At 42.5% G+C, this 17,531-nt stretch overlaps 1 protein-coding gene across 1 annotated transcript in view; it reads left to right on the top strand.

The window, feature by feature from the left end:
• Positions 1-16,785, top strand: part of LOC115226051 (alpha-mannosidase 2x-like) — a 52,996-nt gene extending 36,211 nt beyond the window's left edge. Inside the window, exons 3-4 of the mRNA XM_029797023.2 lie at positions 5,352-5,534; positions 16,647-16,785. Coding sequence (XP_029652883.1) covers positions 5,352-5,534; positions 16,647-16,770 — 307 coding nt within the window. The 3' untranslated portion in view covers positions 16,771-16,785. The remainder of the gene's footprint in view (positions 1-5,351; positions 5,535-16,646) is intronic.
• The last annotated feature ends 746 nt before the right edge of the window (positions 16,786-17,531 follow it).

Raw genomic sequence — 17,531 nt, 5'->3', positions numbered from 1 at the left:
GGGCTTCATGGAGGCAAAGTGGCTGAGTTCCTTTTAGTATTGGGCTTCATGGAGGCAAAGTGGCTGAGTTCCTTTCAAGCTTTGGGCCACATGCAGGCAAAGTGGTTGAGTTCCTTTTGAGTATTGGGCTTCACAGAGGCAAAGTGGCTGAGTTCCTTTTGAGTATTGGGCTTTATGGAGGCAAAGTGGCTGAGTTCCTTTTGAGTATGGGCTTCATGGAGGCAAAGTGGCTGAGTTCCTTTTGAGTATTGGGCTTATGGAGGCAAAGTGTCTGAGTTCCTCTTGAGCACTGGGCCACATGGAGGCAAAGTGACTGAGTTCCTTTTGAGTGTTGGGCCTCACAAAGGCAAAGTGTCTGAGTTCCTCTTGAGCACTGGGCCACATGGAGGCAAAGTGGCTGAGTTCCTTTTGAGTGTTGGGCCTCACAAAGGCAAAGTGTCTGAGTTCCTCTTGAGCACTGGGCCACATGGAGGCAAAGTGGCTGAGTTCCTTTTGAGTGTTGGGCCTCACAAAGGCAAAGTGTCTGAGTTCCTCTTGAGCACTGGGCCACATGGAGGCAAAGTGACTGAGTTCCTTTTGAGCATTGGGCTTCATGGAGGCAAAGTGGCTGAGTTCCTTTTGAGTATTGGGCTTCATGGAGGCAAAGTGGCTGAGTTCCTTTTGAGTATTGGCTTCATGGAGGAGGCAAAGTGGCTGAGTTCCTTTTGAGTATTGGGCTTCATGGAGGCAAAGTGGCTGAGTTCCTTTTGAGTATTGGGCTTTATGGAGGCAAAGTGGCTGAGTTCCTTTTGAGTATTGGGCTTCATGGAGGCAAAGTGGCTGAGTTCCTTTTGAGTGTTGGGCTTCATGGAGGCAAAGTGGCTGAGTTCCTTTTGAGTATTGGGCTTCATGGAGGCAAAGTGGCTGAGTTCCTTTTGAGTATTGGGCTTCATGGAGGCAAAGTGGCTGAGTTCCTTTTGAGTATTGGGCTTCATGGAGGCAAAGTGGCTGAGTTCTTTTGAGTATTGGGCTTCATGGAGGCAAAGTGGCTGAGTTCCTTTTGAGTATTGGGCTTCATGGAGGCAAAGTGGCTGAGTTCCTTTTAGTATTGGGCTTCATGGAGGCAAAGTGGCTGAGTTCCTTTTGAGTATTGGGCTTCATGGAGGCAAATGGCTGAGTTCCTTTTGAGTATTGGGCTTCATGGAGCAAAGTGGCTGAGTTCCTTTTAGTATTGGGCTTCATGAGGCAAAGTGGCTGAGTTCCTTTTGAGTATTGGCTTCATGGAGGCAAAGTGGCTGAGTTCCTTTTGAGTATGGGCTTCATGGAGGCAAAGTGGCTGAGTTCCTTTTGAGTATTGGGCTTCATGAGGCAAAGTGGCTGAGTTCCTTTTGAGTATTGGGCTTCATGGAGGCAAAGTGCTGAGTTCCTTTTGAGTATTGGGCTTCACAGAGGCAAAGTGGCTGAGTTCCTTTTAGTATTGGGCTTCATGGAGGCAAATGGCTGAGTTCCTTTTGAGTATGGGCTTCATGGAGCAAAGTGGCTGAGTTCCTTTTGAGTATTGGGCTTCATGGAGGCAAAGTGGCTGAGTTCCTTTTGAGTATTGGGCTCATGGAGGCAAAGTGGCTGAGTTCCTTTTGAGTATTGGCTTCATGGAGGCAAAGTGGCTGAGTTCCTTTTGAGTATTGGGCTTTATGGAGGCAAAGTGGCTGAGTTCCTTTTGAGTATTGGGCTCATGGAGGCAAAGTGGCTGAGTTCCTTTTAGTATTGGGCTTCATGGAGGCAAAGTGGCTGAGTTCCTTTTGAGTATTGGGCTTCATGGAGGCAAAGTGCTGAGTTCCTTTTGAGTATTGGGCTTCATGGAGGCCAAAGTGGCTGAGTTCCTTTTGAGTATTGGGCTTCATGGAGGCAAAGTGGCTGAGTTCCTTTTGAGTATTGGGCTTCATGGAGGCAAAGTGGCTGAGTTCCTTTTGAGTATTGGGCTTCATGGAGGCAAAGTGGCTGAGTTCTTTTGAGTATTGGGCTTTATGGAGGCAAAGTGGCTGAGTTCCTTTTGAGTATTGGGCTTCATGGAGGCAAAGTGGCTGAGTCCTTTTAGTATTGGGCTTCATGGAGGCAAAGTGGCTGAGTTCCTTTTGAGTATTGGGCTTCATGGAGGCAAAGTGGCTGAGTTCCTTTTGAGTATGGGCTTCATGGAGGCAAAGTGGCTGAGTTCCTTTTGAGTATGGGCTTCATGGAGGCAAAGTGGCTGAGTTCCTTTTAGTATTGGGCTTCATGGAGGCAAAGTGGCTGAGTTCCTTTTGAGTATTGGGCTTCATGGAGGCAAAGTGGCTGAGTTCCTTTTGAGTGTTGGGCTTCATGGAGGCAAAGTGGCTGAGTTCCTTTTGAGTATTGGGCTTCATGGAGGCAAAGTGGCTGAGTTCCTTTTGAGTATTGGGCTTCATGGAGGCAAAGTGGCTGAGTTCCTTTTGAGTATTGGGCTTCACAGAGGCAAAGTGGCTGAGTTCCTTTTGAGTATTGGGCTTCACAGAGGCAAAGTGGCTGAGTTCCTTTTGAGTATTGGGCTTCATGGAGGCACTGACCAAAACCTTTGGCATTATGTTGTGCTTGAAAAGAAGATCCATCAAACTGAGCAAAATCGCAGTTGTGGCAGATACCGGTGTCATGCAAATGGTACCTATGCCAGTGGCGAAAGCACCCATTATGCTCTCAGAGTGGTTGATGTTAGGAAAGGCATCCAGCCATAGAAAACCATACCAAATCAGACTGGAGCCTGGCACAGTCTTCCAGTATGCCAGCCCAGTCAAACCATCCAACCCATGCCAGCATGGACAACAGACGTTAAATGATGATGAGGATGATATATACAGGGTGTTTGGGCTAAATTTGGCAGTTTGCATATAAGGAAAAGAAAACAGTATCCCATCCAAAGATAAAGATATTCTAAAGAAAATCAAAGTATATTATGGCTAGAAAGTAACATTTTACCCAAATTAGCTACCTGCAGCTTCTGTCACAGCCTCTAGATAACTCTGGAACCTCGCACATGCATTCCTTATTGTGTCCTTGGAAAGATCTTTGAAAACCTCTTTGATCTTGGCCACAAGCTCGGGCCAGGTGTTGCAGACAGAGTGGTAGATGCCTTTCTCAATGACACCTCATACATAATAATCCTTAGGATTACAACTGGAGAAATTCAGAGGCCAAAAAGTGGGGCCGGTGAAGCCATACAAATTCTCCAACAGCCACTTCTGACTTTTTCCAGAGTCAAGGCAAGGAGCTGAATCCTACTGCCACACACATGGCCTTTCAGCAGCAGTCCCCTACAGCCAGAGTTTGACTACAGTCTCAGCAGCTTCACATAGCTGTCTAAATTAAGCCTAATCCCCTGTTCCCCAGTTGTTGGATGAAATTCAACATGCGGACATGTCACAATGCCTACTGTGTCCTTCCTGCTCACTTTGTAGCTTTTGCTGCAGCTGTCCATGCCATATCTTATAGCCTATGAAGTGTTCACAGAGCATTGGACAGGAGTCAGGATGTTGGCATTTTGACACCCAGCATCAATCATCATCACTCCTCCATCTCAACTAACTTTTTCTCACCTCTTTAATCTTTATGCTCACCAACACTGTCCACCAACACATCAAGCTAACAAAAAAAGAACCACTTTTCACACACTTTACCTCAACAAACCAAACCACATCTCTTCACTTCCTCCCATTTCCTATGCTTATGCTTATCTCTCACTCCCCAATCCTGTCATCTCCCACTCCCTCTATATACCCAGTTTTCAACAGTCACTGCATTCCCCACCCCCACACTCCTTACATTCCTACTCATGCACCTTTGGCAATACCTTACCATTTATATTCTGAACCCCATACCTTGACGGTATGCCATAGCACTTCACCACCATCTATCTCTCTCTTGCTCTGTTCTACCATCCCATCTATATTCTGATTCCACTTCCTTCTCAGTATGCCCTGGCACTTCTCCACCATCTCTCCTCTGCTCTTTCTCTCTCTCTCTCTCTCTCCCTCTCACTGGTTAACCATGTATCTCCTCTACAGCCACACACCTGTTTCTGTCCTCATTCTTGATCACTTCCCACCTCTGACCAAGTAACCATGTATCTCTTTAGCAAGTCACCTGTTTCTATCTCTCTTTCACACTCTAACCTTTCATAATCTGGCACAAGATCACCCCCCTCCAATGCTCTCTCCCCTCTCAAAAGATCTTTGTCTTGCGAGTTACTCGGTGCCCATACCAATGCTGATACCATGTAAAAAGCATCCGGTCTATATTGTAAAGTGGTTGGCATTTGGAAGGGCATCCAGCTGTAAAAATCATGCCAGAACTGACCTCGCCTGTGCTGGTGCCATGTAGAAAGCACTCAGTCCACTCTGCAGGGTGGTTGGTGTTAGGAAGGGCATCTAGTCATATAAACCATGCAAAAACAGAGACTGAAGCTTGGTGCAGTCTTCCGTCCAGCCAGTTTCTCTCAAACCATCCAACACAAGCCAGCATGGAAAGGATGATGATGATAATATTCCTTTAAAAAATGAGACTTAAAAATAATGAAAGTTAGCCCAAACCCTCTGTATATATATCTTTACCTCTAACGATATATTGAAAAATAATTTGGAGATGATGTTGAAACTATTAGCAGCTTCAACATTTTCATAAGCTAGAATTACCCTGGAAATGGCTTTTTTTGTCTGTATGAAAACACTAAGAACATTCTCTCTTACTCTCTATTCCTAAATTACCAACATTCTAAAAAGTAGAAATAAAAAAAACACTCCATGAATTTCATTCAGACTGTAGGTTGTAATTTCAGGGAGATTGGCTGCTATTTCTAGCATATTTAGCTACCATTTAGACATACTTAAGATCAAAGGGTGTGATTTGAGGAAGATTTGACTGCTATTTCTAGCAGTTCAAGTGACTGTATAGAGTAAGAGTTCTCAACCATTTCTTACCTGTGGACACCTTTGATTACTATTTCATTCTGGTGGACCCCCAAAGCCATTCAAAGTTTTGTCGGTTGAACTACGTAAAATGTTAGAGAAAGAAACCTAACTGTTTCTGCAATACTTACCAATACATACATCTAAAGCAAAATTCTTTCAGGGGCCTTCAAAATACTATTGTAGATCCCTAATTTACTATTTTGCTGCATGGCCTCTGGTTTTATCTGGACCCTGGTTGAGAACCCCTGATGTAGTGTCTTTATAGCATTTGTAGGTGGTCTGTGCTCTGACATTGTCTTTTCAGTTGCCTTGATTTTGCTTACATTCATGGAATGCATTTTTATGAAATGTCAGGTGTCAGGCGTGTGTCTTATATCTTGTATTGTGTCTGTTATACAGGGGTGCTGAGATCCTTTTCTTCCTGGTCAGTCGATACCTTAAGATACATGATGGCAGCAAATTCCCTCTCATAGAGTTCATGCAGAGTCTGGTTAATGCTCGACGGAACCTTGCACTGTTTCAGCACCATGATGGTATTACGGGGACTTCCAAAGACGTCGTAGTTGACGACTATGGTGACAGGTTTGTATCGTTGTCTGCTTGTTTATTCTGTGCATATATGTATGTGTCTGTATATGTAATATATACTAGGTAGATTTAGCCACAGGAGAAGTAGAAAGAAAGAAGTCTGCTGGTGGTCTGCAGCATGAGGACCAGGGACTTGAGGTGTTTGGGATTGCAAGACAGTGTATCAGAGAGAATTGTGATGCTGCAGGAGAGAAGAGTGCATTTGCAGTTAGTTATTCTGCAAAGAAAGAGGCTTGGAGATTCCACTATGTGAGGCTGTTAAATGTTGAGAACACATGTGAGAAGAGGAGTCTGTCCAATGTGGATCCAACAGAGGAACCAGCTATCCAAATAGACAGTAGCTTGACTGATAAAGCAATTGAAGATATGAAAGCAAAGAAAGCCCCTAGCCCTTCAGAAATCACTGCTGATATGGCCTAGTTATCTGTAGAGTTAATCAGGTTATCGACAATGGAGTCATACCCAATGGCTGGTGTAGCAGCAACTGCTACAATGGTAAAGGCGACACCTTAGATAGAAACAATTACAGAGGTATCAAATTGGTGGACCAGATGATGAAAGTTACAGAGATGGTCATAGTTCAACTAATTAGGTTCAACTAATAAGAGAGTTAGCTTCGATGAGATGCAGTTTGGTTTTGTACCTGGTAGGAGAAACATGTAGCCAAAAATAAACCTGTATTTGGCTTTTGTTGACATATAGAAAACCTTTGTTAGGGTCCCCTGCTCCCTTATCTACTGGTCAATGCAAAAGCTAGGGATAGATGAGTGTACAATCCATGTACAGAATGATGTCAGTAAGGTGAAGGTTGGTAATGAGTATAGCAATGAATTTAGTAGGAGTTCACCAAAGATCAGTTCTCGTCCCCCTTTTGTTTATCATAATCCACCAAGCAATAACAGAGGGATTTAAGATCCCTTGGGAGCTTCTCTATGCTGATGATCTTGTTTTTATAACTGAATTACTACCCAAACTAGAGAGGAAATTTCAGGTATGGAAGCAAAGTCTGGAATCTAAAGGCCTTAGACAAATCACAAGTCCCTTCAGAAAAATGGCTTTGCTTGATATGTAAGAAGGGTGTTGGTAAAAACTCCATATGTACTCGGTGCAAGCTTTGGACACGTAAGAGGTGTATTGGTGTCACAGGAAGGTTAACAATGAAAGTAGTCTTTGTGTGTGGCAAATGTGCAGGTACAATAAATACTAAGAATGTGAAAGGCAGATTGTATTATGCCTGTGTACATACAGCTATGTTACCTGGCAGTGAAACATGGGCTGTGACTGCAGAGGACATGAGAAGGGTTGAAAGGATTGAAGCCAGCATGCTCTGCTGGATGGATAATGTTAGTAAAGGATTTAAGAGAAAAACTAGGTTTCAGGGGCATCAGTTGTAGTGTGCAAGAAGGAAGACTGCGCTGTGGATAGCTGCATAAAGAAGTGCTGATTTCTAATTGTGGAAGGGGCAGACTCAGGAAGATGTGGGGTGAAGTGGTGACGGATCTTCAGATGGCAAGAAACCGAGACCAATATTCTGCAAGAACTTGTCTATCATGTTCTTGCAGAATATTGGAAATGAATGACACTACTTCTGTGATAGTGACAATCATTTACAGTTATCACACAACACAAAACAAAAGACCCACGCACACGTGAACACACACATACACACATATATATGCACATATGATGGGCTACTTTCAGCTTCTGTGTATCAAATCTCCTCACAAGACTTTGATCAATCTAAGGCTGTCACATAGCAGGACTGTACCTGCAACCAGTGGTCAGAAAGTAAGCCTCTTTTACGCAACCATGCCTGTGCATCCATATATATATATATATATATATATATACATACACATTACACAAACACACACAGAGTGCAGATGGTATTTGAGGGCAGATTTATGCTTTTTAAAAAACACTTATTTTTTATAACAGAAAAAAACTGTATTTTTTAAAAATAACATAAACATAAATCTAAATTATCATTTTAATAATTTCATTCAGTAAAACCACCATAAGCATCAATAACTGCCTCTACACGGGGTCGAAATCATTTACAATCTCAGATTAAATTGTCCTTGTTCATATTGGACGACTCGAACTATGGTGGCTTTCAAAGAATCTTTAGAGCTATGGGGGTGTTCATTGACATTTTTCTCGACAATGCTCCATACACAGTAATCCAGTGGATTGAGATCTTTAGAGATATAAGGCCTTCCATTGTAAACACTGTTGATCCAAAGCTTAACAACTTTATCCAGAACCTCAATATATACAGTAGTATTCATCCTAAGGCCTTGTAGAAAAAAAGTGAGGAGGCCTCACATGTCCTTCATTGTTAACAGCATCCAAAAACATAACACTTGCAGGAAATTTTGTATGCATTACTCTTGGAACCTCAGAAGTGTCTGTACATAGCCACCTGTCATCTGTTAGTTTTCTGGTCCTGGTCAAAGTTTTTCTCATCTGAGAAAAACCAAATCATACCATCTTCTGATGGATATTTAAGTTTGTTCAAAAATCTTTTGATTCTGATTAAGGACTTTTCTTTTGATTTTTCTGACATTAATTGACCTCTCCTCATCAGGTAAGATTTGTATCAGATACCTTCATGCACAACATTTCTGATTATTTTTTTTGCGATTGACCTCATTGATTTTCCTGGATTGTTTTCAATGTTTTGCTTAACTTCTTGAATAAATTCAGGTGTCTGATAGAATCAGAATGTGTGGAATGTTTTTTTTATGTTTTGATACAGGTAATACGCTTCCTCTAACTCACACCAAATCTTGTAGACAAAAGATCTTGCAACTTTCAGAAAACAAGAAATTTCTAAATCACCATGTTTAGCCTCCAAAGCCACCATCACAGCTTGCCATGATTGTTTTCGATTGATCTTATTGTAGACAATCCATTTTTCATCACCTGTGATGATTTGTTTCAAAAACAGGTCGATTTCATTGCGTTTTAAATACATATCGCAAATGTTGATTCATTGTGTTGAGTGAATCTCATTCAATTTCTGTGGAACCCAAATGTCAAGCTTCTTAACAAGTCCGAGACATTTTAAATGATTTTCAATTGTTATGTATGATACATTTAACCTCTCTGCAATCTCTCACACAGTTATATGGCAATTAAATTCAATTATAGCTTTGATACGGTCATCATCAACTTCTGTAGGTTGACCAAAACATTGGTTACCTTTGAGTGAAAAATCTCCAGAACGGAATTTTTAAAACCATTTCTGACATCTGCATTCTGTTAAGCAATCACCATAAACTTCACATATCTGTTTGTGAACCTCAGCAACTTTCTTGCCTTTACCAAAATAATAAGGGAGCAAAATATGTCAAAAATGTTCATTATCATCATCATTCAACATCCACTCTCCATGCTGGCATCGTTTAGACCGTTTGACTGGAACTGATGAGCTGGAGAGCTGCACCAAGTTCCAGTCTGATTTGGCTTGGTTTCTACTGTTGGATGCCCTTCCCAACATGAGCCACTCCAGGAGTGTAATGGATACTTTTACGTGCAACCATGACTACAATTCATGGGTGCCGTTTGCATGGCACCAGTAACGAAAACTCACAGGTGCCATTTACATGGCACTGCCAATGAGAACGATTCCTGGATACCAATTTTCAGGACTTAATCAATGACCATGACTATGATACACAGATGCCATGAATGACCATGACCTCAATGCATTGGGTGTTATTTACATGGCATAGCATGGCCACAACTATGATTTTATTTCGCCTGACGAGTCCTCTTACACACAGCATATTGCCAGAGGTCTCAGTCACTTGTCATCATCTCCATGAAGCCCAACATTTGAAGACCATGCTTCACCACCTCATTCCATGTCTTCCTGGTCTACCTCTTCCACAGGTTCCCTTCACAGTTAGAGATTGGCACTTCTTTACACAGTTGTCCTCATCCAGATGCATCATATGACCATATAAATGCAGTTGTCTCCCTTGCACATCACATCTGATGCCTCTTATGCCCAGCTTTTCTCTCAAGATGCTTACACTCTGTCATACATGCACACTGACTTTGCACATCCAGCAAAGCATACTCTGCTTCATTTCTTTCAAGATTACACATGTCCTTGGTAGTCATAGCCTGTGTTTTACTGCCATGTAGCACAACTGTTCAAACACAGGCATCAATCATACAGTCTGCCTTTCACTCTGAGGGAGAGGCCCTTTGGTACTAACAGAGATAGGAACACTCTGAACTTTGCCCATCCTATTGTTATTCTTACAGCTATACTCTCGGAGCATCCACCTCCACTTACCTGCCTGGCATTTGATGGCATCTATTTTCTGTGCATTTGTGGTGTTTATTGTACCTGTACACCTTACACACACAAACACTATTTTCCAAGTTAACTTCCTCTGATATTGCTGCACCTCTTATGTATCTATAGCTTACACTGGGTACATCTTATTCAGTTTCTACCTATGCCTTTTCTACAGATTGAGCAGGGCTATCTACCTTAGGGGATTTGTGATTTGTCTGCTTTCTTGTGAGAATGTAGTCAATCTGGCTTTATAGGTTATCAAGTGACTTGTTGGCTTTCTGATGTTGCAGATCATTGGGTCATTTGTGTGACAGAATTTCAGCAGCTTTATATACTTCTCATTTTGGCAACCAATTCCATGTCCCTCATGCACCCCATGGAAGATATCTGGGTGCCGCTTATGTGTGTATATATATTTTGTATATATATATCATCATCATCATCATCATCATCATCGTTTAACGTCTGCTAACCATGCTAGCATGGGTTGGACGGTTCAACTGGGGTCTGGGGAGCCCGAACGCTGCACCAGGCCAGTCAGATCTGGCAGTGTTTCTACAGCTGGATGCCCTTCCTAACGCCAACCACTCCGAGAGTGTAGTGGGTGATTTTATGTGCCACCGACACAGGTGCCAGACGAGGTTGGCGAACGGCCATGCTCGGATGGTGTTTTTTATGTGCCACCGACACAGGTGCCAGATGAGGCTGGCGAACAGCCACGATCGGATGGTGTTTGTTACATGCCCACAGCACGGAGGCCAGTCGATGCGGTACTGGCTACGGCCACGTTCGGATGGTTTTCTTGTGTGCCATCGGCACTGGTACCACAAAGATACAAAATCCATTGATGTTCATCTATTTTGATTTGGTTATATATATATATATAGGAAAAAAGCAGCAAGAATGGATCAATATATCGGTAAATTGATCCATTCTTGTTGCTTTTTTCCTATTTGTAAACACCCCACTTTGTCGTATGGTTAACACCATATAGATTTCCGGTGCATCCTAGTTAAGGACCATATTCATGTGAATTCATTAGAACTCACTTGAATCTCAATTACTTAAACCGTATATATATATATATATATATTGGTAAAAATGGTAAGATAACAAAAGAAAGACAGAGACCTCAACATTATGTAAATAGAGGAAATTTATCTGTAAAATAATATGTGACAATTATTCGGCAGCCAAGATGAAACTCTGAGTTTCGGATGCTGAGGTGGAAATCCACAACACCATCTCCAAAGATTTCCACCTTGGCATCCGAAACTCAGAGTTTTATCTTGGCTGCCGAATAATTGTCACATATTATTTTACAGATATATATATATATATATATATATATATATATATATATATATACACACACACGCGTGCAAACATGGCTACATGGTTAAGAATCTTGCTTCCTAAACATGTGGTCTTATCTAGGGTTTAGTCCCACTGCAGCACCTTGAGTAAGTATCTCCTACTATAGCTAAACCCTTGTGAATGGATTTGATATATGGAAACTGAAAGTAGCCTGCTGTATATATGTATGTATTTGTGTACGTGACAGCATGTGATGGTTCTGAACCAACGTCCATAAAACATACGCCTGGCCATGGGTAAACATCATGCTTGATAACAGGAAAGGTATCGAGCCATAGAAGATCTGCCCCAACAAATTCTGTCTAACCAATGCAAGCATGGAAAAGTGGACATTAAATGACGATGAAGATGCTAATGATGGGATAAATATATATATATTATCATCGTATCATTGTCATTTAATGTCCACTTTCCATGCTGGCATGGGTTGGATGGTTTGACTGGAACTGGTAAGCTGCAGAGCTGTACCAGGCTCCAGTTTGGTTTTGGCTTGGCTTCTATGCCCTTCCTAACATCCAACCACTCCAAGCAGGATAATGTTTACACATGGCCAGGCATGAAAAATGTCACACATATATACAGCAGGCTTCTATCAGTTTCCATACATCAATTCCACTCACAAGGGTTTGGCTATAGCAGGGGACACTTGCTCAAGGTGCTACTCAGTGAGACTGAACACTAGACAAGACCACATGTTTGAGAAGCAAGCCTCTTGAACATATAGCCATGTTTGTGTGTGTGTGTGTATATATATATATATATATATATATATATTATATATATATATATCATCATCATCGTTTAGCGTCCGTTTTCCATGCTAGCATGGGTTGGATGGGTCAACTGGGGTCTGTGAAGCCAGAAGGCTGCATCAGGCCCAGTCTGATCTGGCAATGTTTCTACAGCTGGATGCCCTTCCTAACGCCAACAACTCCGAGAGTGTAGTGGGTGCTTTTTACGTGCCACCCGCACAGGTGTCAGACAGAGCTGGTAGACAGCCACGGACAGATGGTGTTTTTACGTGCCACCGGCACAGGGGCCAGGCGAGGCTGGCAACGGCCATGAATGGATGATGCTTTTACGTGCCACCGGCACGGGGGCCAGGCAAGGCTGGCAACAGCCACGAACGGATGGTGCTTTTTACGTGCCACCCGCACGGGGGCCAGGTGAAGCAGGCAACGGACATGAACAGATGGTGCTTTTACGTGCCACTGGCACGGAGGCCAGTTGGGGCGGCGCTGGCAACAGCCATGAATGGATGGTGCTTTTTACGTGCCACCGGGACGGGGGCCAGGCGAGGCTGGCAACAGCCACAAACGGATGGTGCTTTTTACGTGCCACCAGCACAGAGGCCAGTTGGGGCGGCGCTGGCAACGGCCACGAACGGATGGTGCTTTTTACGTGTCACCAGCACGGAGGCCAGTTGGGGCGGTGCTGGCAACGGCCACGAACGGATGATGCTTTTTACGTGTCACCAGCACGGAGGCCAGTTGGGGCGGTGCTGGCAACAGCCACGAACAGATGGTGCTTTTTACGTGTCATCGGCACGGAGGCCAGTCAGGGCGGCGCTGGCAACGGCCACAATCGGATGGTTCGCTTAATTGTCACCAGCACTGGTATCACAGCTGCAATTTCCATTGATGTTGATCGACTTCGATTTTGGTTCTGCTTTCTGATATCTGATTTGATTTTGATTTTTTGATTTTGATTTTCACTTGCCTCAACGGGTCTTCACAAGTGGAGTTTTGTGTCCCAAGAAGGAAAGGTATGTATAAGTCGACTGGCTACATACCAGGTAGAGGCCATGGGTTATGGCCTCACTAGTCTTGCCGGGTCTTCTCACGCACAGCATACTTCCATAGGTCTCGGTCTCTAATCATTTCCTTGGTGAGACCTAAAGTTCGAAGCTCGTGCTTCACCACCTCGTCCCAGGTTTTCCTGGGTCTACCTCTTCCACAGGTTTCCTCAACCGCTAGGGTGTAGCACTTTTGCACACAACTATCTTCATCCATTCTCGCCACATGACCATACCAGCGCAAGCGTCTCTCTTGCACACCACAACTGATGCTTCTTAGGTCCAACTTTTCTCTCAAGGTACTTACACTCTGTCGATTATGAACACTGACATTACACATCCATCGGAGCATACTGGCTTCATTTCTTGCGAGCTTACGCATATCCTCAGCAGTCACGGCCCATGTTTCACTACCATGTAGCATGGCTGTACGTACACATGCATCATACAGTCTGCCTTTTACTCTGAGCGACAGGCCTTTTGTCACCAGTAAGGGGTAAGAGCTCTCTAAACTTTTGTCACCAGTAAGGGGTAAGAGCTCTCTAAACTTTGCCCAAGCTATTCTTACTCTAGCAGTTACACTTTCAACACACCCACCCCCACTACTGACTTGGTCACCTAGGTAGCGGAAGCTATCAACTACTTCTAGTTTGTCTCCCTGGAACGTGGTAGAAGTTGGTCTCTGCACATTTTCAGTGTTTATTGCTCCTGAGCATCTGCCACATACAAAAACTATTTTCCTAGTTAGCCTTCCTTTGATATTGCTGCACCTCTTATGTGTCCATAGCTTACACTTGGTGCACCTTATAGAGTTTCTACCTACACCTTTTTTACAGATCGAGCAGGGCCATCTACCTGAAGGCGTTTGTGATTGGTCTACCTTCCTACTTATTAGGACTTTGGTTTTAGCTAGGTTGATTCTAAGGCCCTTCGGTTCTAAACCTTGTTTCCACACCTGAAACTTCTCCTCCAGTTCTGATAGTGACTCAGCAATTAAAGCAAGGTCATCAGCATAGAGGAGCTCCCAGGGGCATCCTGTCTTGAATTCCTCCGTTATTGCCTGGAAACCTATGATAAATAGGAGGGGGCCGAGGACTGAACCTTGGTGGACCCCAACCTCTACCCGGAATTCTTCACTGTACTCATTGCCAACCCTCACCTTACTGACAGCATCCTTGTACATGGCTTGCACAGCTCTCACTAACCATTCATCTATCCCTAGTTTCCTCATTGACCACCAGATAAGGGATCGGGGGACCCTGTCGAAGGCTTTCTCCATGTCAACAAAAGCCAGGTACAGGGGCTTATCTTTGGCTAGGTATTTCTCCTGCAGCTGTCTTACCAGGAATATAGCATCAGTGGTACTTTTCCCTGGCACCAACCCAAACTGCATCTCATCCAAACTAACTCTCTCTCTAATTAGTTGGGCTATGACCCTCTCCGTAACCTTCATTACCTGATCCAACAGCTTGATACCCCTGTAGTTATTTGTATCTAGGGCGTCACCTTTACCTTTGTAGCAGTTGACTATTATGCTGCTACACCAGTCATTGGGTATGACTCCTTCGTGTATCACCTGGTTAACTACACGGGTGACTAGGCTATAGCCGACACTACCAGATATTTTGAGCATCTCTGCAGTAATTCCTGATGGGCCTGGGGCTTTCCCTGTTTTCATGCTTGTAATTGCCTTAACTACTAAGGAACTTTTAACTCGGATTGCTGGTCCCTCTGTTGGGTCGACATTCGGCAGACTCTCTTTATCCCATTCATTTTCTTTATTCAGCAACCTTTCATAGTTGTGTCTCCAAACCTCTCTCTTTGCATCCTCATTTAGTGTAAGTGAACCATCATCCATGCGAACTCATTTTTCTCCTACCACATCATGATTCTCTCTCACACACTGTCTTGCAACACGAAATACCTCAAGTCTTTCGTCCTCACAGCACAGAACATTGGCAAATTTTTCCTTATCTGGCTAAATAAACCTGTCTCCTAGCTTCCCTTTTGGCAGTCTGATACAATTCCCTGCTACCTCCGTTCTTCCAGTCCTTCCAAGCCTGTTTCTTTTGTCTAATAGCCCTGTCAACCACATTGTTCCACCACCACGTTACCTTGGGTCGAGAGGGGACTTTGCACCAGCCACAGATCTGGTCAGTGGCTCTCAGCAGGTTGTCCCATAGAAACCTCCAGTTGTCTTCCACATTATGTGATGCTATATCCCCTTCTATTTCATCAAAGGCTTCGAGTAATACGTTTCTAAATCTCTGCCCATTTGCAGGATCTTTAAGTTTCCAGACCCTTCTCCTCCAGGCTGGTCGTGTTCTGGGCATCCATTCAGCCCCGATCCTGAAGTCACTAACTACTAATCTATGTTGAGGGGTGCATTCTTCACCTGGGAAGGTTTTGGCATTTATAAGCAGCCCTCTTTCCCTTTTTCTGGTGAGGATATAGTCAATTTGGCTGGTGTCTCTGCCAGAACGATAGGTGACTAGGTGACAGGCAGGTTTCCTGATGTTGGTATTGCAAACCATAAGATCATTTGCATCGCAGAACTCCAGCAGTCCGGTTCCCTTCTCATTGCGGGAACCAAAGCTATAGCCTCCATGTATGCCATGGAAGCCCCCTGCACGTTGTCCAACATGTCCATTGAAATCACCAGCCACAAAGAGGTCTGTGTCGTTCGTCAACAACATATATTTATATATATATATATATATATATATATATATTATATATATATATATATATATATATCTAAAAAAGGAGATGTGGAACACGAGTTGTGATATATAAAAAGGAAATGAAGAAAATGCTGACAAAATAATTTAAGTAATTTAAGTAATTTAATTAGGTAAAGTTCTTTTTACCGGTTGCGCATTTGTTATGCCTATCAAAAAGAGAGATAGAGTTCCTTTCTGATAGATTTTTTCCTCTTATCTGAAATCTATCAAAAAGGAGCTCTAATCTCTCTTAAAAAAATATCTTTTGATAAGCATAACAAATGCGCAACCGGTAAAAAGAACTTTCACCTAATTAAATTACTTAAATTACTTAAATTATTTTGTCAGCATTTTCTTCATTTCCTTTTATATATATATATATATATATATATATATTATATATATATATATATATATATATAATATCTAGTCTAGTTGTCATCGTTATCGTTTCACATACCTTTTTCCATGCTGTCATGGGTTTGACTGGAACTGATGAGCCAAAAGGCTGCACTGAAGTCTAATGTTGTTTTGGCAAGGTTTCTACAGTTGCATGTTACACTTCACATAGTATACTGGCTGCTTTTTCTGTGTCGCCTGCACTAGTTAGGCTAGAAAGTATTTGCAAGACAAGGCCTCTCAACTCTGTGGGGTATATTACTATGAAAGTATGAGAGACAGGACAGGTGTCTGGCTGAAGAGGTGACTACATAGTCTCCCCAACTGGGAAGATTTTGTGTGTATATGTGTGTACACATATACATAGGTGCACATACACTACCTGAAGGAAGTGCTCCATCATAACTGTAATTCAAAGCCTGGATCCATTACAAGGATAAAGAAATAAATATACAAATAAAGGAATAAGAGAATCTGTCTTTTTAATTTTTCAGGTTGCTGACTGCTATGATGGAGATGAAGAGACTGACAACAGAATCCATCACATTTTTAATGATGAAGGAGAAAAGCAAATACAGCTACTCCAAAGAAAAACCTATGTTTAATGTTGTGAGTTGAATGACTGCTTTTGATTTTCTTTCCTTCCTAAGCACTTCCATGACTGAAAAGAAATCTGGCATGAAAGTAATTACAAAAGATTGTTGATTCAGGATACTGAATGGCAAATAGAGAGTCTGATGCAGTAAATAATAATTGAGGCTGCTCCTTTATAAGTATTCATTGGGAGATATTCTTCAATAAATGTTTGGTCAGATCACTTTAAAACAGGAAGTTTGTATCTCAGGAGAAGTGGGAGCTATGTCAGGTTGGTTGATATCAAAAAGAGACTTTGCTTGAAATTTGTTTTTGTCCCTTGCGACACAGTAAAATTTTTGATGCATCATTTTAGGAAAATTGTTGTTTTAAATACTTCTGTGTCATGCATTTTAAAGTGTGATTTGAGGAAGATTTGGTTGCTATTTCTCACAAATGTAAATGCTGAGAGTAAATTACAAACTATTTCTTTTTTTTTTTAAATACAGGATGAAAAAGGGAGAAGCATTTTTCTATACCAGAACGTTCTGTTTTGAAAATAAGTGATACTCCTCAGTAAGTAACAATTGGTAATACACCTCTGTAAATTATAATTGCAGGTACTCTGTAAGGACTGTGTACACTTTGGACAAGTGTCTCCTATTATAGTTTCTGGTTGTCTGAAATGCTTTTGTGAGTAGAATTTGTTTGTCCCTGTGGAAACCTGTATTGTTATAGATGAGATGCAGTTTGGGTTCGTGCCAGGGAAAAGTACTAGTGATGCTATATTCCTGGTAAGACAGCTG

The sequence above is a fragment of the Octopus sinensis genome, linkage group LG29, assembly GCF_006345805.1.
Source record: "Octopus sinensis linkage group LG29, ASM634580v1, whole genome shotgun sequence".
In the NCBI taxonomy this organism is placed as follows: domain Eukaryota; kingdom Metazoa; phylum Mollusca; class Cephalopoda; order Octopoda; family Octopodidae; genus Octopus; species Octopus sinensis.
The sequence above is the reverse complement of the archived record's forward strand: the minus strand, read 5'-3'. Positions and strand labels throughout refer to the sequence as shown.